This window comes from Kuraishia capsulata, genomic scaffold (assembly GCF_000576695.1).
Source record: "Kuraishia capsulata CBS 1993 genomic scaffold, Kuraishia_capsulata_scaffold_2, whole genome shotgun sequence".
Lineage (NCBI taxonomy): Eukaryota > Fungi > Ascomycota > Pichiomycetes > Pichiales > Pichiaceae > Kuraishia > Kuraishia capsulata.
This window is the reverse complement of record NW_019172951.1, coordinates 1,068,378-1,089,370: the sequence shown is the minus strand read 5'-3', so window position 1 is coordinate 1,089,370 and position 20,993 is coordinate 1,068,378. Positions and strand designations below refer to the sequence as shown.

At 47.8% G+C, this 20,993-nt stretch overlaps 10 protein-coding genes across 10 annotated transcripts; 7 read left to right on the top strand and 3 right to left on the bottom strand.

The window, feature by feature from the left end:
• Window positions 1–111: 111 nt before the first annotated feature.
• Window positions 112–798, top strand: KUCA_T00001869001 (uncharacterized protein; the record flags this gene model as incomplete). Its single annotated transcript, XM_022604093.1, has 1 exon — window positions 112–798. One exon carries the CDS (start codon window positions 112–114, stop codon window positions 796–798), a length of 687 nt encoding a protein of 228 aa, XP_022457909.1.
• A 1,107-nt stretch (window positions 799–1,905) lies between these two features.
• KUCA_T00001868001 (uncharacterized protein) lies at window positions 1,906–4,017 on the top strand (the record flags this gene model as incomplete). Its single annotated transcript, XM_022604092.1, has 1 exon — window positions 1,906–4,017. One exon carries the CDS (start codon window positions 1,906–1,908, stop codon window positions 4,015–4,017), a length of 2,112 nt encoding a protein of 703 aa, XP_022457908.1.
• Window positions 4,018–4,201: 184 nt separating this feature from the next.
• On the bottom strand, window positions 4,202–4,837 carry KUCA_T00001867001 (uncharacterized protein; the record flags this gene model as incomplete). The annotated part of the gene is made up of 2 exons (XM_022604091.1): window positions 4,202–4,673; window positions 4,725–4,837. 2 exons carry the CDS (start codon window positions 4,835–4,837, stop codon window positions 4,202–4,204), a joined length of 585 nt encoding a protein of 194 aa, XP_022457907.1.
• A 601-nt stretch (window positions 4,838–5,438) lies between these two features.
• KUCA_T00001866001 (uncharacterized protein) lies at window positions 5,439–8,066 on the bottom strand (the record flags this gene model as incomplete). The annotated part of the gene is made up of 1 exon (XM_022604090.1): window positions 5,439–8,066. One exon carries the CDS (start codon window positions 8,064–8,066, stop codon window positions 5,439–5,441), a length of 2,628 nt encoding a protein of 875 aa, XP_022457906.1.
• A 632-nt stretch (window positions 8,067–8,698) lies between these two features.
• Window positions 8,699–10,990, top strand: KUCA_T00001865001 (uncharacterized protein; the record flags this gene model as incomplete). Its single annotated transcript, XM_022604089.1, has 1 exon — window positions 8,699–10,990. The coding sequence occupies one exon, from the start codon at window positions 8,699–8,701 to the stop codon at window positions 10,988–10,990; it is 2,292 nt and encodes a 763-aa protein (XP_022457905.1).
• A 271-nt stretch (window positions 10,991–11,261) lies between these two features.
• On the bottom strand, window positions 11,262–12,071 carry KUCA_T00001864001 (uncharacterized protein; the record flags this gene model as incomplete). Its single annotated transcript, XM_022604088.1, has 1 exon — window positions 11,262–12,071. The coding sequence occupies one exon, from the start codon at window positions 12,069–12,071 to the stop codon at window positions 11,262–11,264; it is 810 nt and encodes a 269-aa protein (XP_022457904.1).
• Window positions 12,072–12,762: 691 nt separating this feature from the next.
• KUCA_T00001863001 (uncharacterized protein) lies at window positions 12,763–13,212 on the top strand (the record flags this gene model as incomplete). Its single annotated transcript, XM_022604087.1, has 1 exon — window positions 12,763–13,212. The coding sequence occupies one exon, from the start codon at window positions 12,763–12,765 to the stop codon at window positions 13,210–13,212; it is 450 nt and encodes a 149-aa protein (XP_022457903.1).
• Window positions 13,213–13,615: 403 nt separating this feature from the next.
• Window positions 13,616–14,467, top strand: KUCA_T00001862001 (uncharacterized protein; the record flags this gene model as incomplete). Its single annotated transcript, XM_022604086.1, has 1 exon — window positions 13,616–14,467. The coding sequence occupies one exon, from the start codon at window positions 13,616–13,618 to the stop codon at window positions 14,465–14,467; it is 852 nt and encodes a 283-aa protein (XP_022457902.1).
• A 2,140-nt stretch (window positions 14,468–16,607) lies between these two features.
• On the top strand, window positions 16,608–18,503 carry KUCA_T00001861001 (uncharacterized protein; the record flags this gene model as incomplete). The annotated part of the gene is made up of 1 exon (XM_022604084.1): window positions 16,608–18,503. The coding sequence occupies one exon, from the start codon at window positions 16,608–16,610 to the stop codon at window positions 18,501–18,503; it is 1,896 nt and encodes a 631-aa protein (XP_022457901.1).
• A 595-nt stretch (window positions 18,504–19,098) lies between these two features.
• Window positions 19,099–20,697, top strand: KUCA_T00001860001 (uncharacterized protein; the record flags this gene model as incomplete). Its single annotated transcript, XM_022604083.1, has 1 exon — window positions 19,099–20,697. The coding sequence occupies one exon, from the start codon at window positions 19,099–19,101 to the stop codon at window positions 20,695–20,697; it is 1,599 nt and encodes a 532-aa protein (XP_022457900.1).
• Window positions 20,698–20,993: the final 296 nt, after the last annotated feature.

Sequence of the window (20,993 nt, the reverse complement as noted above, 5' to 3'; positions counted from 1 at the left end):
ACTTCGAAATTCGAAATTTCCATGATGCCCTGATGAAAATCGTCGAGATCATTTTAGAATATTTTGCTCCACATACAAACCAAGCCCAACATTTGGAAAAGTCGAGAGACCATGCAAAGATCCCTTATGAACATGTCAAGATTGGCCGTTAGGCCATCTTCTTTGCCCTTGTACAGAGCTGGCGCTTTTACCTCTGTTAGACAGCTGCCATACAGAGGATTCGCCACATCGAGAGGAGCTTTTGCTGAGGCTGCCAAAGAGGGCAAGGAGGAATCTTCGGAAGAGCCAGCAGCCACTGAGGAGACTGACCCTGTCGCCGAAGTGACTGCCAAATTGGAGAAGAAAGACAAGGAACTGTCTGAGATGAAGGACCGTTACCTCCGCTCAGTGGCTGATTTCCGCAACTTGCAGGAGACCACCAAGCGCGAGATCCAGAAGGCCAAGGACTATGCCCTTCAAAAGTTTGCAAAGGATTTGATTGAGTCGGTCGACAACTTTGGCCATGCACTGAACGCTGTGAAGCCAGAGACTCTTGAAACGAACCCAGAAGTCGCCAACCTTTACGAAGGCGTAAAGATGACCCGTGACATTTTTGAGAAGACTCTCAGCAAATATGGCCTGGAAAAGATCGAGCCTGTGGGCGAGCAGTTCGACCCAAACAGACACGAGGCCACCTTCGAGGTTCCACAGCCTGATAAGGAACCCGGTACCGTATTCCACGTCCAGCAACCGGGCTTTGCTTTGAACGGAAGAGTTCTGAGAGCCGCTAAGGTGGGGATTGTCAAGGGATCAGAGTAATGTTACAAAAGTCTGGAATTTGAAGTTTGAATTGTACCGGTTCGTGTCAGAGCCGGTATTGCCTTTTCTGTTATAATGCTTGTTATTTAGCCCTGTATATATACACATCGTAATGATTATCCGATTCTCAGATGGGTTCGGCTGATGTTATCGTGTTTAGTAGAGATTTTTTAACAATAGTTTGGAGCTTCGTTCGCGGTGGGTTATGTGCGATGGTGATAACTAATGAACAGGTTATTGGGTAAGTCTTGGGCTCAAATAATGTGCAATTGAGATAATATTTATATATATATTGAGTTTTCTGAAAGTGCTAACAGTATCTATGTAACAACTTGAGTTCTGTGTGGGTTTGTGGTTGGTGTATGGGTTGACTTTTCAGTAAGGTAGTATCGCAATGCTTGAGCAAGAAAATTGTATAAACTCAGGATATGGGATATTTCAGAGAAATACGGAAAATCCCTTAATTATTGTAAAATTGGATCACGGTGAAAACAAGAATTCACATATGAAACCAATAATCTAGATTTGGACGATATAGCAAGAAACTTTGTTAAGATTAGTAAGATTACTGTTACTTCTACCAGGCCATAGTATGGGGTAGGCATCTAATCTGCTTGAGCTTGAAACTGAAACTGAAAGCTACAAGGTAAGGTCGCATTCATTGATCTCTGAAGTAACTGGCCAAAAATGCTCTATGCTCTGTCTCAAACCTGGTAGACTCCAGGCTTAATAAAACAAGCATCTGTCGAGGTTCCTGTTCACTGTGCAGTCGCGTGCAGATCGAAATGATCTCTACCAAAGAAACCAGATAGCTGAGGACAGAGTGGGATAAATTTCCTTACTGAAAAATAAATTTGCAGTAACCCTTCCATCCCATACTTCCTATAACAAACATAGCCCACAACTTCTCATGATTAGCCTTTAAAGGTCCTCCACGGTTTTTGATTCTGGCAAATCGTGCACCACACAATCGTGTAACCACACAAGATCATCAGGGCTCATCAATCCGCCAATTCCAGAGAGCTGATCTCACCTTCTGGTCTTTCAGTACAAGACTCTTCCAATCGAAAATCAATCAGTTGTCAAATTGACCCCAAAAAATACGCAATGGCAGGTCCTCCACCGCCTCCACCTCCTCCGCCCCCAGGGCCTGCACCGCCCATGTCGAATACCCCCAGCATGCCGATGCCAGCTGGCAGAGACGCCCTTCTAGGCGATATCAGAAAGGGAGCAAGACTCAAAAGTGTCCAGACGAATGATAGAAGCAAACCATTGATAGGGGGAGATAGTAAGCCCTCGGGTGCACCAGTCGGAATGTCTCTCGGTGCCCCGGCAATTCCTGGATCTTCTACCAGACCGTCTCCAGCTCCATCTGCTCCAAGTGCCCCACAACTAGGTGATATATTCGCAGGCGGGATTCCAAAATTGAAGCACCGTGGAGGTGCCAATGGGGCTTCAAGTGCCCCCAGTATGGCTGCTCCGCCTTCTGTTCCGAACACGAGACCCACTGCTCCTTCAATGCCACAGTCAAGTGCTCCACCCATTCCAGGTTCTTCGGCCCCACCGATTCCAAAAGCGCCCAATGCACCACCGCCACCCTTGTCGAGTGCTCCGCCACCTCCGCCAATGCCAAGTTCGCGGCCAAGCGCACTTACAAGTGTTCCTGCGGCTCCTGCGGCTCCTGCTCTACCCTCGGGAGGACTACCGTTTTTGGCCGAAATCAACAAGAAGAGAGACGACTCACACGTCGTGGACTCGGCGCCGAGTACAGGACCGCCAAAGGCACCGTCATTACCAACGTCAAGTGCCCCACCACCTCCTCCGTTGCCAACTACAAGTGCACCACCACCTCCACCACTACCCTCTACGAGCGCACCTCCACCTCCACCTCTGCCCTCTATGAGTGCTCCACCGCCTCCTCCAATGGCCAGCACGCGCCCAGCACCCACACAAAACGCCCCGAAGGCTCCATCATTGCCGGCTGGTGGATTGCCCTTTTTGGCGGAGATTAACAAGAAGCGAGACGATTCTCATGTGGTTTCAGACGAGGATGTGAGGAAGGCCTCTTCGTCCTCACCAATAGCACCACCAGTGGCCCCAGCTGCACCAAAGGCCCCTTCGCTGCCTTCTTTTGCAGCTCCCAAGCTTCCGGCTTTCTCGGCTCCACCAATACCGACTTCAGCAGCTCCACCTGCTCCACCTGCACCAACAGCAGCACCAGCAGCACCGGCACCGCCAGCACCGCCAGCACCACCTCCGCCTCCAATGATGTCAGCCCCAAAGCTCCAAGCGACACCAGCAGCCCCAAAGGCCTCACCATTAGCTGGAGGTTTACCATTCCTCGCTGAGATCAACAGCAAACGGAACGACGCTCACGTGATTGACGATTCAAATGTTTCGGCAAAGTCTTCTGGAGTAACCAGTGCGGTTCAGAGTGCTCCTTCAATTCCAAAGACGTCAGCACCAGCTATTCCAAGAACATCGGCACCAGCTATTCCGACTTCGCATGTGCCTTCTGTGCCATCATCTCCACCGCCGAAGTCTCATCCATCTCCGTTCGCTCTTCCTGGCATGGCCATCCCAGGCGGGTTCTCGAACCAGAAGGGGGCCCCTTCAGCCCCAAGTACAACCGCTCCGTCAGCACCTTCAATTCCTAGTGCTCCTCCACCACCAATGCCAAGTGCTGCTCCTGCCATTCCAGCCACTCCTGCGGCTCCTGCACCACCTGCACCACCTGCGGCACCTTCGCTACCTAGTGCACCACCACCACCTCCATCTTTTGCACCAGCACCCTCACCATCACCATCACCTTTACATACACCACATAAAGCACCACCACCTCCTCCATCGCATGCTCCGGCTCCATCAGAGCCAGAAGAAAGCCCATTCTTCTCGGAAGCTCCCCAGGAACAAACAAACACCAAAGGAAGACTGTTTGGTTTCGGCCACCATCGCGACGCTGCCTCTACAAACTCAAAAATCAACCAGCAACAGCATGTTGGATCGAATTTACGCCACATAGATGCATCTGCGTATACAATTGCCGGTTCCAATGTCTCTTCTTCTCAGGGAGCAGCCAAGGTCGTGATTGACGATAGCAAGTACCGTTTCTCCAATGCTCATGATATTCCTCGGCCGCGTAAGTTTGAGGGAAAGCAGAAACTTTATCCTAGTGGGCGTGGAAGTTCAGTCCCGTTGAATCTTGCACTTTTCACATAGCAAGGAAGATACTACAGTGCAGGTGCATATACTTTGATATGGACATTTGTATGAACACTATGTACAACGACAGGGAATGAATACGAAGAAAAATCATATCCAAATCCAAGAACTAACCTCCCAGACTCTGTAGGAATATCTCTGGCTGCTCAAACCAGCCTCGTTTTCTCTCTATTGAACTTCTTCAGTCACAACTGCCATCTTCCCATCCATCTTTCCACCTCTGTTTCCACAAATTGCAGTCAAACTTGGGTTTTCCAAGCTTGACGTTGACCTCATTGTGAGCATCGCACAACCATTTACCAAACTCTTCCTGGGTTTTCACCTTAGGCTCCTCACGCTTGATATACTCGCGGAAGTCCCCAGCACAGAACCAGCATGGGTAGATCCGTGAGAAGATGTTCACAAAAGACTTCAAGTCTGACTGTTGTTCTTGGGATGGAGTTTCTGGATATGTTGCAGCTATAGAATGAAGAAGGGTCCAGGAAGATCTGCCAAGTTGCTCCACGTCTGGTGGGCAGTCCTTGGGCTCTTGCTGGGCTGGAGCCGCAATAGAGGCCAAAGTAGCAGCACCAGCAGTCTTGGACGTCACATCTGAAGCTTTCTGTTTACCAGCTACCATCTTGAAATCTAACAGAGTGTTACAAGAGCGACAACTAGAGATGAATTAGTGGCCAAACCCCGGACTATCTAAAAATTTCACTTACGGTTTTCCGTTCTCATCGTAGACGATCCGTCTTCCGGAAGCACCCAAGACTGGAACGCCATGAGGTGCACCGGTGGCCTTGGTGGCACCTGTTTCCACTTTCTCGCTAGACATGGTTGGTGGTGGAGCAGAAGTGGAGAGCTCTGGTGTTTGCCTCTGACTAATGCTCGGACTTGATTATATTGGTTATGAGCACTGCGGAAACATCGGAGGTATTTTGAAGGAGGTGATTTTAAGGAGTCCTCGGGAATTTTTAATTTGTAAAGTTGAAATATTAATTTATACCATCTCCTAATCTCAGAGGTTTTTCTTTGCTCGGATTAGGAAGTTTTCGGTGAAGCTGGACAGACTCTCAGGTCTGATGAATGTCTGTAAAGGGCGTGGATAGAGCCAAATGGGCTACAGCGAGGCTTTGACGATGCATACGATTGGCGACATGGACTGGCTTTGGATTAGCCCAAAACATGTATTCTAGTGGGCTTCATTGTCAGAGATCAAAAGATAATGCTGCATTAATAAAAACCAAAAGTTTCACCTTTTGAAAGCCCTCAGACCAAAGGTTCACCGAACTGGGACGATTCCCGTTCTCACAAGGACCCATGATCCAACTACTCAAAGTTCACACTATAACCCGACATATTGGTATTAAAAAACAGGAAAAACATAGTAAAAAGATCCCAAGGCACTGAGAGAAACGTTAAGCCAACCACAATCATCAAATCATCCAAATCTTGCCATCGCCCATGTAGAGGTTGTTTCTCTCCTCCATGGCCTTTAGCGCAGCAGCAGCTTCTTCGGCACCAAAGTGGTCTTCCTGCGGCAGAGCAGAGTTGATCTTCCGGACAAAGAGATTGTATTCGCAGCTTCCCTCGGATGATACCTCCGGGTCCCGGAACACCTGCGCCGCAGACCGGGCGAAGAGAGCGAGTCTTGCGGGAGAGACCTGAGCAGACTCATCAACGTTGGGTCCACCGGTCTCGTGTAGCTGAGCCTGATCGTCTTCAGTTGGCTGAGTCTGGATCTGCTGTGCTTCAGGCTGGGTTTCTCCCTCAAGCGTCTGGTCCTGGATACCACGCGCAAGATCCACAATTTCGTCATCCACATCCTCGTGGATGCGTTGCCTGTTTCTCTGCAAAGCCTGTTGTCTCGAGGTGGTGATTCTACCAGTGACCACATCGGCCTCTTCGTCAAGCTCGTCTTCGTCGTCGTACTCGATCTCTTCATCGTCATCTTCCTCGTCGTCTTCATCCACACGTTCCACGTTGGTGTGCTCACCACTGACTCTTCTACGCTTTCTTCTGGGCTTGGTGACCTTTTCTTTGAACAGGGCAAAACGCATCAGTTCCTCGGCAATTTTGACGTCTTTGGCATCAACCGTCTGTGATAGTCTGACTTTGGCGTGTGCCGACGACAAACGGATAAGCGTTTCCAGCGTTCTGGCCGTGATCGGCAGGGTCCTTGAGTTCTTGGTGGCCTCGTCGTTGCGCAATTCCGTGTAGATATCCACTATTCTGCGGGTAGCCTTTTCGGTGAGAACAGGCTTGATTCTCTGCTTGGCGTATTGAACATATTTCTTCAGGAACGGAATGGCCACGATCTCAGGAACCTTGGGCTTCTTTCCCACCCTTCCAGCATTGACTGTAGCAGCAGCTCCACTGTGCAACAATGGGTTAAACTTTTCAAAAATGGCGCCATCCTCTTCCTCCACAGATCCATCTTCGTTCAGCTGTTCATCACCAACGGCCAACGTGATATTAGGTCTTTCGCGCATTGGCTCACCTTCCTCGTAACCCTGGGCAACGTAGCGATGCATTCTAAGAACGTGTTCACTGATTGCTCGATCTTTTTGGTCAGAAACATCGTCTGTAACCACAAAGAGTAAATCAAAACGCGACAACAGCGAGTCCGGCAGCGCAATGTTCTGTTGTGGAGACTTGAAGGTGTCATACTGACCATACACTGGATTGGCTGCGGCAAGAACAGAACATCTGGCGTTGAGCGAGGTATGGATACCAGCTTTGGAGATGGTGATAGTCTGCTGCTCCATGACTTCGTGGATGGCCACACGATCCACATCGTTCATTTTATCGAACTCGTCAATACAAACGATACCTCTATCGGCAAGAACCATGGCACCGGCCTCCAACTTGCGCTCACCAGTTTCCTTGTCGGTGGTTACCGCAGCAGTGAGACCAACACCAGAAGAACCTCTACCAGTAGTGGTGATAGCCAATGGGGCCGTGTTGAGGACGAAACGCAGAATTTGAGACTTCGCCGTGGAGGGATCTCCGACCAAGAGAAGGTTGATATCTCCTCTCAAATGGGTTCCGTTGTCGAGATTCTTCTCAACACCACCAAGAAGCATCAGCAGAACCGCTTTCTTAATATACTCGTGGCCATAGATGGAGGGAGCCAGAGACGTGGAGAGAAGGTCAAAGATGTTCTTGTTCTTGGACAGCTTGTTGATGTTGCGGATATCCACATCACCAATTTTCTCCACGGTTTGGATAGAAGTGGACTTTGTGTGCAGAGGATACACCGAGTTGGCAAGGATAACAGTTTTGAAACTGGACGAGTTGTTCTGCCCACCACCAAGCGATCTGTACACTCCAATGACTCTGAGTCTGTCACCGGGCTTCACCTTGTCAACCAGATCGTCGTCCAGCACAACATCAAGCGAACGGGGCAATTGACCAGCTGGCGCAAGCTCAGGCAGTTCCTGGACCGTGATGGTCTGATGGTCGCGATACTTGGAGTAACCGTATTCTGTCACCAGCTTGTTACCCTCAGGGTCTGTGGTTGGATACGCCGCGGAAGTTGTGAGCGGGTTGAAACTAGTAGTTTGATCACGATACTCACGCTGGTGGAACCTACCAGTAGTGTCGCAATAGTGAACGGATCTCACGATTTTGGGGCGGACCAAAGATGCACGCGTGACGATACCTTCAACAGATACCATCCGCGACAGGAACGAAGAGTCAATCGACCGTGGAGTCAGCTGGTGATCCGAAAAAGCACCTCTAAAGGCGAGATAAAAGTCATCATCCTGGCTGATTTCTGACGAGAATTCAAGCGGATCGTAGACTGCCATTACCGTTTCTTTAAACGCATGTTCGGCAGCAGGTAAGAATTCAGCTGGCGCATTCATCAAACCGACCCAAAGCTCGCGGTCAAACTCACGAACTTCGTCAACAGACACGACAATTCTCTTTTCGCCCTTCTCCAGCATTGTCTTGACCAAATCTTTGTACTTGGTCTCGTGGTCGTCCGAGTCGAGAAAGTCCTGGAACCTTCTCATCCGGGATGTATACACAGCATCCTGGGCGTCGAAGTTGTCGTCCATGGTTTGCGGGAATTGATGGATAAACGATGGAAGTTGTGTTGAAGAAGTTGGGTCGAAACAGAGAAACAAGAGAAAGCAGAAGAAATGAAGAAGATAGCAACACGAAACAAGAACGGCGAAGGCACGCGTGAAAATACCTCCATGGCCCAAACGGGAAACTTCTCGATCGGGCTAATTGACACGCGTTTTGGATTGCGCACGACGACGCTAAACGCAAAAAACCCGAATCAGTTAGTGCAACCACCAATTCGCTGTTTGCGGCAAAACATAAACAAATAACAAGTGTGTGTTGACGCTTGGGATAAACACTGATTCCAGGTTCACTTCCCCGTTCCGCCTGAAACTCATCTTTGCATCGCTTCTCCCCCCGTTTTTTTCCCTGGAAAGCTTTCAGTAACGAACCTCAAGACAAACAAAACATAGTGTTCGTTTGTGTGTGTTCGATCCGGCTTTGTTACCAATCGTTCAAGTCTATAGGTCCAGTGATACGTCAGTTCTACAGCTTTTCCCAGAACGACGCTTTTGCATCGCAACCAAGCCCAGCGTGTCTATTTAACAGGAACAGATCCTGCCACCATCCCCATCTCTGTTTGCACCTTTGAAATCACCTGTCCAAACCACATTTACACAGCATGCCGTCTGAACCAGAGGCGGCCCCAAAGCAGTCCCATCGCCAGTCGATGAGTAATCGCGGAAAACCGGTTAGAATTCATCGAGAAGTGAGATTTGGTGCCTATGTGCTAGGCTCGACCCTTGGAGAGGGCGAATTTGGCAAAGTCAAACTCGGTTGGCGCAAAGATGGTAAACAGCCGTCTCAGGCAGCCATCAAACTGATCCGGCGTGATTCGATCCCACGCGGCTCTGAAAGGGAAAACAAAGTGCATCGTGAAATCAGTGCATTGAAGCGCTTGGCTCACCCAAATATCGTGAGGTTGGAAGAGGTTCTTCAGAACGAGAAGTACATCGGCATTGTGCTGGAATACGCTTCAGGAGGAGAGCTCTTCGACTATATTTTGGAACACAAATACCTCAAAGACTCCATGGCGTGTCGACTTTTTGCCCAGCTTGTTTCTGGAGTTGACTACATGCATTCCAAGGGCTTGGTCCATCGTGACCTCAAACTGGAAAACCTGCTTTTGGACAAACATCGCAACGTGATCATTTCGGATTTTGGGTTTGTCAACTCGCTACGCGGAAACGAATTCATGAAGACGTCATGCGGATCACCATGCTATGCTGCTCCCGAACTTGTTGTGAGTAGTGAGCCCTACGAGGCCCGCAAAGTGGATGTCTGGTCATGTGGAATTATCCTGTACGCGATGTTGGCCGGATATCTTCCCTTTGATGATGACCCACAAAACCCCAATGGTGATAACATTGCCAGACTATACCAGTATATCACCCACAGTCCACTGACTTTCCCAGAGTATATCCAGCCGACTCCCAGAGACCTCCTTCGCAAGATCATTGTTCCGGATCCACGCTCTAGGGTGGATCTGAAGGCCGTGAGGTCTCACTCGTGGCTGACACCACATGCCCCATACCTGTCGGTGACTCCCAGCGAATGGGATCGCAACTATCGATCATCTAAGAACAGTGCTTCTGCACCGATCGCACACGCAGAGGCGCCGAACAGAAGGTACTCACTCATGGAGAACCCATCGGCATCAGCAGCCTCTTTTGTCATGAACAAGGCCAATGCCAGGTCTTACAGCACCCAAAACGTTGCCCAATTGTACTCAAACCCAGCCGCACCACAGACGTCTTCATCTCACGCAATTGCACTGCCAACATCGTCTTCCACGACCTCCGTCAAAGACATGCTTGTGCCATCACCAGTGCTTAATTCCGGTCAAAGCTTCTCTTCAGTGGAAAAGCCTGAACATCGCAGAACAGGGTCCGCTTCAGTGGTACTCAAGGCTGTTGTTGATGCTGATGCGGTTGAGGTTTCAAGACGCAACAGTGTTGCCAGTAGCATTGGAAAGCCACGGTCTAGATCTGGCAGTAATGCCATTGAGACCATCCAGGAAAGCCCAAAGCCTTTGAGCCAGATGCTTCCACCAGCAGTACCAAAGACTTCGGTTGGAGACTCAGGATCACCAATCCAGCAGAAGTTCCCTACACGCAACAAGCCTCGTCCTACGTCTTACCATCCTTCATCTTCGTCTTCGTCTGATTTCCATTTTTCTGCTCCAATGCCGCTGTCGCCTCTGGCAATGTCTTCGGAGACATCATTGGTCGGTTCGCCTATCATCGAGGCACCAAGTCCATCTCGTTCCGAGAAACGGAATTCTTGGACTGTCCCTAAGATCCCAGAGCCACACGTCGATCTTTCGAGTGCAAGTGGTGTATTGACACCACTCTTAGCTTCACCAGAACAGAAGCCTGTTTCGGGTACGGCTTCGGCAGATGTCAAGGGAGAACGCCGCAAATCCGCGATTGACTCGCTGTCGAATGCGATTGACCAGTTTTCATTGGTGCCTAGCACAGCTAGTGCTACTGCCACAACAACAGGCGTTATTGTAAAGGAAGATGTTCAGGAGATTCCAGATTCGAGCGAGCAGAATGAGACTCTTGCGGCACTGCCAGGCGAAGTCGTTAGACCGCTCAGCGACTTTTTGCCTGCTCCTCTTGAGAGAACCAAGACTAAGTCTTCCGACAAGGAAAACAAACAGAGACCCAAACGGTTCAGCATTCTTGGTTTCTACGGTGGATCCCCTCAACAGCCCAAGAAGGCTCTGGAGCCTACAAATGTACACCAAGCTAATACCAATGCTAACCACTCGAGGTCGAGGGCTTCACGCAGAATGAGTGTCCTGGGCAATGCAAATAGCGGAAATGGTAATGGAAACGGTGCTAATGGCCAGGATTCGGCTGCCAGAAGGGTCATTGAGTTTTTCAAGAGGAGAAGTGTACGGATATGAAAGGCTTGGGAATATGATTTGGGAGATTCCAGTTTATAGGATATAAGAAATGAGTTGTTTTCACAGCGGTTTATTGTAGGCATCAAATTTTTGTTTTTTAACTTTGAAGATTGATTTTTCACCATTATCGTAGACATCATCAAACCTTCTTGCCTACCTTTTTCACCAACCTTTCAGTCATAACCATATATTCAACGTTGGCTAACTTATCTATTGTTCACTTCAAATGTTCTATTTATACTTATATCCCTTTACAAAATCATTATATTCATTATGGTGCACCATTAGTGCGATGACTGACTGTCTCCAGTCTAGCCAACCTTTCATCCCAAAGCTCCGCATTCAAAGTCTTTTTCCTTTGCAGCTCAAGGATATCCTGATCAGAGCACCAGCCGCTTGCAGTGAGTCGGTTCAATGCCACATCAAAGCCACGCTGCTCGTCATCGCGTTTAGTGCGAAAAGAGTCGGCCAACTCCGAACGCTGTTCTCGAGTAAGAGCCATGTCTGCGGACTCTCCAAAATCTGCGGACGATTCAGAAACCCAAAAGTCTCCCAAGGTTACATGATCCTTGAACCTTTCGGTTACGGTGATCACAGGAGAACCATCATTGGTGGCAGCCGAAGACGTTTGTGGATTCAGCATTGACGAAGATGCAGAGGAAAATGACGCCAGCGAAAAACCGGAACGGTGTCTCGGTATTTCGGGCCTGTCAAAAACTCTATCATCATCTGGTTGAGAGTTCTGACTGGAAATTGAGGAGTTTCGGTGTTGTATAGCACCCGTCATCGGAAACTGGAAATGCGGAGGCTGCCTGATAGCCGGCGAAGACTGAGTGGAATTGGTCACTGAGTTCGGTACCGAATATGCATTTGCATTCGCAATTGACGTAGCTGCCAAAGGTGTCAATGAGGACAATCGCACATGACTTGAAATATCAGCCGAATATGCAGAAGCGGTGTCGTCCAGAGAGTCTGAGTCAGCATCGTGCGGCAGAGGGGGCAGAAGACTGATAATTGGTGAAAGCCTCAATTGCGTGGGCGAATCATCTTCTTCCTCGAGGAGGATTCCGAGCGAGTTCATTGTTGTCTTGAGATCGGAACTGCTTGTGTTTTTCACGAGAAGAACTGAAACAATTGATCACTTGGTGATGGTAATAGTCAGCCGTTGATGGTCTTGGGCAGAGTGCAGCAGAGCCCGAGCCTCATGCGCTCGAGCAATTCCAGTGAAAAATCCAAACAAAAGCGCCAAAGGCAAAAATTACAGTATAATCTATTGAGCAGGGTTCCAAACTCTTAGAACAAGGGATAACCAGAGAAGGAAGACCCCCAGACGAAGTGCTATACAGTCGAGGCAAGTCCCCCCATTCGAGTCTCAACTATGCCCCAATGCGGTAATGCTGTATAATCTTGCACCAGCCACACCCAGAACCTCTGGTCGCTTATTGCAACGTGGCTGAAGAAGGGCTGTATCGGCTTGCATTTACTAAAAAGTACCATACTCGGTTAGGCGACTGCCTGCCGGATAATAATCTGTGGCTTCCAAACATCTATTCTCAGGATTATTGTTGTACAATGACAGGATAACCGTGCTATCAATTTGCCGCTGAACCCGTAGGCGGGAGGATCCCCCGGACTTACAGTTTACAGCCGGGTAACGATTGGCGGGATCTGCACTCCAAGCCAGAGCCTGCTCTCTTCAAATCATATTATACGTAAATCAATTTGAAACGAATCCTGGCAACTAGTCTCATATCCGACTCGCAGTAGGCTCAATGAATCAGCCACACCAAAATGCATGGGTACTGAATTTGAGTGGACAGGACCTATATCCGCCCGTTCGCCAAAAATATTATTCCCGATTTTCTACGGGGTGTCATACAGACGGACGTTCCCGTTTACGATGGCTTCTCTCTAGTGACGACGTCTCTTCGCCATATCGTGATATCTACCGAGACTTTGTAGTGCCTTTCCGTATTAATGGCGTAGAACATGACTGTGATAAATCCGGTCGCCCCCACCCACGATTCATGATCTACTATGGCGAATGCACCTGTGCAGCCGCGCTATCTGAGAGTACGAGTACAAGTGCCAATGGACCCAACAATATTGTGATCCGCCGTGGCAGAATTACTCCTTTTGGGAGATTGCTACTGATGCGCTCCGGAGGTCAACTTTTGGACCACTTCAAATTATTCTCCCACGATTTGCCCACCCCCTGTTGAAATTCAAAATAATGAAAACACTCACAAATTAGCCTATAATTCTAAACACTTTCAAAACAATTATAAACTCTAATTTTACCCCAACACCCCACGGTGAACTTTGTGCCCACACCAACCCAACACTTGAAGTCGAGTGTCACGCCAGGTAGAAAATTTCTTCCAGAAACTTGGAGCTGCACATCTTCATGCGACTGAAGCTTCGGCAGTGCATTTCTTTTTAGTTCCCTGCCAAAATTGCACTGAGTGGTTTGACTTTTTTTTTTGCAGGGTGTGACCGAGCTCAATACATATGCCGGTGACGGCAAAGGTTGACAACTTTATATGAATAGTATTTGAGAGTTCGAATCCGCTTCCTCCTGCCTACTAGTTTATACGTCCAATTCATACGTATACCCATTACCCCATGACGCCGTCTCTGGAAGACCTGGTAATCGGGTGCTACGCCTCAAACACATTTGGCTCCAACTGGCGCGACACGAACCTAGAACAGTCCGATGATTTTCGAGCCTTTACCATAGAAAAGCATTGTTTTGAGAACCTCAAGTTTCTCGTGGAAATCGTCCGGTACGAGAATCTATGGAACCAGATGTTTGAGGAGCGCCATGTCTCCGTGCTCAAGTGCAAGAAGTGCGGTCCACGATGTCTCCCCCGTCGCATTTCGAAGAACAGTGAGGTATCTTGCCTTTCATGTGATGATCCAGCGACTGACAACAAGACTGAACCCAAAGGTGAATCGGATTCAGATGCCAAGACATCTGAAACATTGCTTCTCCAAAAAGACGATCCCCGTGGAAACGAGCTAACCGCACAATGGCACGAGATAATGGAAAAATATATCTACGATGACGCACCCTACCAGATAAACCTTCCAGATGACATACATGGTGGGATAATTGCTGCTGACCGAGATGACACTATTCAGTATCATTCACCAGTGGTTCTGCTGGGAGCTCAACGGTTCACGCTAGAGTTGCTACGCGAAAACGCTTACTCGCCATTCATCATAGACAGAGAACAACCTCAAGAGAACGGAAAGAATCACGGATCGGAACATCATGAGTTTGAAGAACATGTTAACAGATCCGTCCTACTCATGCCAGGGCCCTGTGGGGTTAAAGGATCGACGAAAGACTACCAGCCGACGGCACCGGCGATTGCTCCCGTAGAGCGTTCCGTGAAAAAGTTCTCAATCCGCAATCAGCTCAGCAGATTCAGATCGAACACTTTAACGAAGTCGAAGACGAAAACGAAATGAAAGTAATTTGTGGGAGCTTGAGGTTGCGCTTGCAGGGGAGCAGCCCAAACCAGGCTCGGCTACAAAGAAAGCGTCTCTTACATGGAAAGTCTTTAATAAAAGTTCCAGAAGCGTACGGATAGAATCAACAGAGTCTCTTCAAGACCAGATTTCTTGAAGAACAAATTTTCAAAGAACAAATGAAGCGCTAGCTATTCAGCTAACGATGCGTTGCTATTCATGATGGCAGATCCTTAGGAAAACTCAAAAGTGGAAATGCGACAGATATTCCAGAGACCTGTGACCTTTTAAATTATCTTGCAGAGACGTCCGCGAGAACCTGAATCAATTATCCCGTTTGTGCTGACATCCATCCACCCTTGACAATGAATTGACCAAGCAGTCACTTCAAGAGTGGCAGTCACCCAATCAGGACTATATCTCCATCACCTACACCAATCTTATTTTTTAATACTGACTATGTTGCGGATTAATTGAATATATTTGTATATTACCAGAACTACCTTTTGGTGTAGTTAAGGGAACAAGGCCATATGATATCTGGTTACCTGGGGGATTAATCTCCCACTCCTACATTGATAACTGGGTGACTAAACACTCACTCTCACCAGCAACACACGCAAGGAAACAAAAAAAAATACGTCATCGTGTGGTATCTTCTGCAAAGATCTTCGGAAATTCAAAGTTCAAGCGAAAAGCTTTATTTAACCGCCTGGCTGTGTTCACCATGGCGAGCAAGCAATGAAGATCGCTAGAGGCCATACATTGCCAGATTGGGAAGTTGACGTAGGTACGGGTATTCCATGGAATGACCAAACTTGACGTTAATGCCACAACAAAACAGACATTTTTGGGTTGAAGAAAACAAGAGTTGGATATTCGGACTGAGCCAAGTTTTCTGTTTTTCTGGTACCTTTGGTTCCGAAATCGGCCAAGCACAAGCCACTACACCCTCACTCCACACATGCCAGTCTCATCCCTTTCTGTAGCTCTCAAATTCCAGGTTGTCCGAATTTCTGGCGGTTGGGGTGGCCATCCTGTTTGGGTGCTTGACGAATCAGAGGGTTTTTTTTTCACTTGAGGAAGAGGCCCCTCATGAAACCAAACCAAACAATTTCTTACGTCATAAAATAAATACATGGTTTAACCCTACCATCTTGTAGAACGCTGTCAACACTTTTCTTCGATATTCTATGCATTCCAAGCCCATCCTGTAACGTCAAGCCGACTTGGTACCTGGCAGCCCAAAATAAGCCAGAAAAATTTCGTCTCGTCCTGTTTCGGCCACACAACCTGGATTCCGCAACACACACACACTCATCCCATCCATACCTGGAATTTTCCCTTTAACTCTCATCCCTTCGCAGAGGGCGTGTGGTATTCGATACGCTGACAGCCGTGGCATCTACACCGCCTCTACGCTTCCTCGAAGAAAAAAAGACGTTTTTATTTTTTCCTTCCTTTCTGTTCTCTGGCTTGATAGGCTTTCTATTCTTTAGCCACGACTCCGCTGGACAATTTCACGTGTATTTCAAGGCTTAACCCCGACTTTCACTCGCATCATTTCCACGCTTGGTTCGGAGCCAAAAATAAAAAACCGTTGCAATCCAAGCCCGGCCACTTAAGCTTGAAATAGCAAACCTTTAGGGTTGGAATTCCCACCATATTCTTCTTCCTCCTTTCATCTTTGGTTTTATTCAACAATATTTGCTTTTAGACGCCAGACAAGAGTTATTTTTTGTATTATTCGTGAAAAATAATAGCCAGCAGGAACAACGAATCAGCTAACTCGCAGAAACATTCCAGAGGTGAGTAACAAGAGCTTCAAGGGCAACAAGGACAACAAGAGTAAGTCTTTCGTTTGAGCAATTATTCCACAGGATATTGCACTGAGTGTTGATTTCAAAACTTTTATTGAGACGACCTAGCTATAACCGAGACAGTTGGTTGGGCTACTGAATTCGTCCAAACCCAGTGATAGTGATTATTTCGACGGAGTGACGGAGCGACTGAACTACACCAGGACATATCACCAGTTGCACTAAAGCTTCATCAACAAGTTAATCAACAATATCGCCAATAATCTCTTCAAAATTATATCCAAAATCTCACAGCACCACTACATTCTCTACACAGCAAAATGTCCTTCCCACCATACCAGTACCAGGACTACCGCAACCATGCCCAGCAGATCAATTCCCACACCAACATGATCCCAATGATGCAGCCTCAGTACCTGTCGTCTCCTCAAAACAGATATCAGTACTTCCAACATCCACAGCAACCGCCTCAGCAACAGTACCACCATGTGATGCCGCAATATCACCACCCACATCCCCACCAACTCCAGCAGCATGCGCACGCACAATACGGAGGATATCCGATGGATGATGATTCGATCGGACAGCAGCAGCAGCAGCCAGTTCAACAGCAACAGCAATCGATTGGTTCCGGACCTTCGCGTACGGTTTACTTAGGAAATATCCCCGAAGACCTCTCTCCACGCCAGTTGCTTGATCACGTTCGCTCTGGAACGGTAGAAAACGTGCGAATTTTTTCCGAGAAAAACTGTGCTTTCGTATCGTTTTTGGACGACCATTCTGCTATGCTTTTCCACTCAGACGCTATCTTGAAAAGGTTGACTATTGGTGATAACGACATCCGTATTGGCTGGGGAAAGCCGTCACCGGTAGCACCTGTTGTGATGGAGGCAGTCTCCAGGTACAATGCCACGCGAAACGTATATTTGGGCAATCTCCCAGCTGAATTTTTTGACTCTGAAGAGGCCAAAGAAGAGCTGCTGAAGGACCTTGAGGAGTTTGGAACCGTTGAGAGCTGCAAGTTTCTGAGGGAAAAGCGGATTGCTTTTCTCCATTTCACCTCCATTCTGAGCGCAATCCGCACGGTCCAAAACCTGCCTTTGAAGGACAATTTCAGGGACCGCAAAGTGTCCTACGGAAAGGATAGATGTGCGTTTATCACCAAGACCCAGCAACACAATGCAGCCCAGTACCTTGGACTCAACCCCAACTTTGACAACAGACAAATTCTATCTCACGTGGATCGCGAGTTCATTTCGAACGCTCTTGTCCAGCAATCCAATGCTGCTGCTGCGATCGCAACATCTGCTGGTGGAGCCAATAATCTTGGCAATAGAACGGTGTATCTGGGCAACCTGCACCCAGAGACCACGCTTGAAGAAATCTGCAATGTGGTAAGAGGAGGCATTCTTCAAAACATCAGACTCATTCGTGAGAGGCACGTATGCTTCATTACCTTCATTGACCCAATTGCTGCAGCTCAATTCTTTGCCATGAGCTCTCTGAATGGACTGATCATTCATGGAAGAAAGATCAAGATTGGCTGGGGCAAACACAGTGGTGGGCTATCTAATGCTCTCAGTTTGGCAGTGGGCAATGGTGCTAGCAGGAACATCTATATTGGAGGCTTGGATGATGACGATGTAGTGATTGAAGAGGACGAAGGGGCTGACGACGAGAATAATGAGACCACTGATGAGACCACCGATGACACCAAGAGCACTACAAAGACTAAAGAGTCTTCTGCGGGGTCTCCAGAGGCCACAGATCCATCAACCCCAACCACAGATGATACAGACCCGGAGCATACTACCAGCTCGAAGATCACCTTCTCCAACAAGAAACTCCACGAAGACTTCAAACAATTTGGAGAAATTGAGCAGATCAACTTTTACCGCGAAAAGCATTGTGCTTTTGTGAACTTTACCAATATCTCGAACGCAATCAAGGCAATGGATGGCATCAAGGAGCACAAGGACTACCTGAAGCTAAAGATTAACTTTGGTAAGGATAGATGCGGAAATCTCCCTAGACAATTCAACAAAAACCACGAAAATCCTGCTATGAAAGACGATGATTACTACGGAGGAAGCCAGCACAGTTTTGGCCTTTCTGCGAACACAGACGAAGACAGTGGTTCTCAGGGTATGGGATATTCCCAGAACGGGTTCAGAAACGCTATTGGTAACATCGACGAAGACGAGAACGAGACGTGAGGTGAGGTCACGATAACAGCAGAAAAAAAGGACGCAAAGAGCGGGAACTGAGTTGCGACATCGGCTCCGAAATCAGAATTGCTATTGTGTATCTATATGTATAACCATTTGGACAATCAGGCTAACACAACCTATCTAGAAGAACTATCAGCTTTTAGAATCTGTTATCGCGACCTCGGGTTTGGTGACACCTGTTACCCATTAACCTTTTTTTCTCGTTTTGCTGGGGCTATGCTCCGGTTTGACAGTCGCAGGCGTGGTAAATACAGGTTTGTGCTAGACACGACTAGTTAATTTGTTCGGTTTGCGGGACGAAGACCCACCAGACCAGGTGAAACCCATCTAATCCGATATAAACCCAGCGTACCCGATACCGAAGCCTATCTTTCGCTTTAGACGCCGGCAGCGGCTGAAAAATTCACAGTTAGTCACTCCGCCTATGTCGGGTATGGTAGTATAGTGTTTTTTTCTTTAACATAATCTCAGGTGTATATAATGCACACGGAACTCAAACTATTTACGAAGAGAACAATATTGAGATCGAGCACGAGATCGGGATTGAGACCTACATACAGACCAAATACAGCCGCATACTATGCTCAACGTGTTTGCCAAACTTCAGGACCTCTCGCAGGTTCTGGACTCTTTTGGAGGAGAAACAAGAGGAATTGAAAGAGTTTTGGGCCATGAGAGGTCAAAGACGGCTTCCCCAGTGGTAATCTCGGTTTTGGGATTATGGTTGTCTGGGTGCGGCGGATTGACTTCGATGTCGTCTTATTTCCTCGGTGCGCTGGTGTTTGGCCTTGGTTTAAAAGACTCTCTAATTAGTGGATTGGTAGCCACAATTCTTGGATGTCTTGTTGCTGCGTATTGCTCGACCATGGGACCTAGAAGTGGACTGAGGCAATTGGTTACTGCGAGATACATCTTTGGTGGGACCTTCATAAGATTTGTGGTTGTGATCTCCGTTCTTGGATTTGTGGGCTGGTCAGTAACTAACTGTGTTCTTGGAGGCCAAATTCTACTTGCTGTATCTAATGGAAAAGTCCCCCTCGAAGTTGGAATAGTCATCATCAACGTTATCTCGGTGGTGGTTTCCATCTTTGGAATCACTCAGGTTCTTAGATTTGAACTGTTCATATCGGTGCCCGTATTCATAACCGTTATTCTGTTATACATTATGGGGGATAATCAGTATCCATATTATACCGACACTGTCTCTTATGGTGATGAAATGACGATTAGAGGAAACTGGCTGGGATTTTTTGCTCTGGCCTATTCAGTTACTGCGACATGGGGAGGATGTGCATGCGATTACTACATCCAATTTCCCGAGAATTTCCCCCAAATTTGGACATTTGCCATAACATTTTTTGGAATTTCGATCCCAACAATCATCGGAGCCATAATTGGAATGTATCTGGGAAATGCCACTTCAAGCTACCAACCATGGTTAGACAGCTACGATGCAAACTCACTAGGTGGACTGCTGGATACTGTTTTTTCTCGGTGGGGTGGAGGTGGAAAGTTTTTGCTAATGGTGTTTTGGCTTTCTCTCATCACAAACAATGTGATCAACAATTACTCTTCTGCACTGGAAGCCCAACTGCTGGGAAGTTGGGTATTCAAGAGGTTTCCAAGATGGTTTCTAGTATGTGTTGCTGGTGGAGCCGTGCTGATATGTGCCATGGTTGGCCGTAATAAGTTCTCGACGATTTTGTCAAACTTTCTGCCTATGCTGGGATATTGGATTTCGATGTACTTCACACTATTGCTGGAAGAGAACTTGATCTTCAGATCTACCCGCCTGATCAACCTATACACGGTTGAGTTCCCTAACGGGATTTCGGATGATTACGCTGTTGAATTTGCTGCAGACGCTGAAAAGACGTCCGAAGAGGCTTCCGAACTTGAGCCAGACTCGAAGAAACCGGTTTCGGTTTCTAAACCATACTATAACTTTGAGGTGTGGGACGACACTTCGAGCCTGACCCACGGATATGCCGCGGCTTTTGCATTCTGTTGCGGAGTTGCTGGAGCCGTTGTCGGTATGGCACAGGTCTACTATATTGGCCCTATTTCGGCTAAAATTGGTGAGTATGGCGGAGATCTGGGGATGTGGCTTTCGATGTCTTTTACCGGAATTGCCTACCCCGCGTGTAGGTACCTGGAGTTGAAGAGATTTGGGCGTTAAAACCCGCAAAGAGGACGGCAAGGGGTTGGTGGTAACCCTTAATAGCCAATTATCGCTTCCAATATATGCAAATAATATATATAGTTCTAATGCCGATAATCTAATTTAATAACCTTCAACGTCATTACCTAATTAGGGCTCGCAGCAAGCCATTTAGGTACGGGCAAATAGACGTCGTTTAAGTCGTTTGGCCGTGCCTTCGGGGGGTGCACGCTCTCTAGCTTTTTGCTTACGCTTCGGCCAAATGCTCGCGATTCTCTCCTGTTCTGTTTAGCATCCGAGCATCTCTTGTCCTC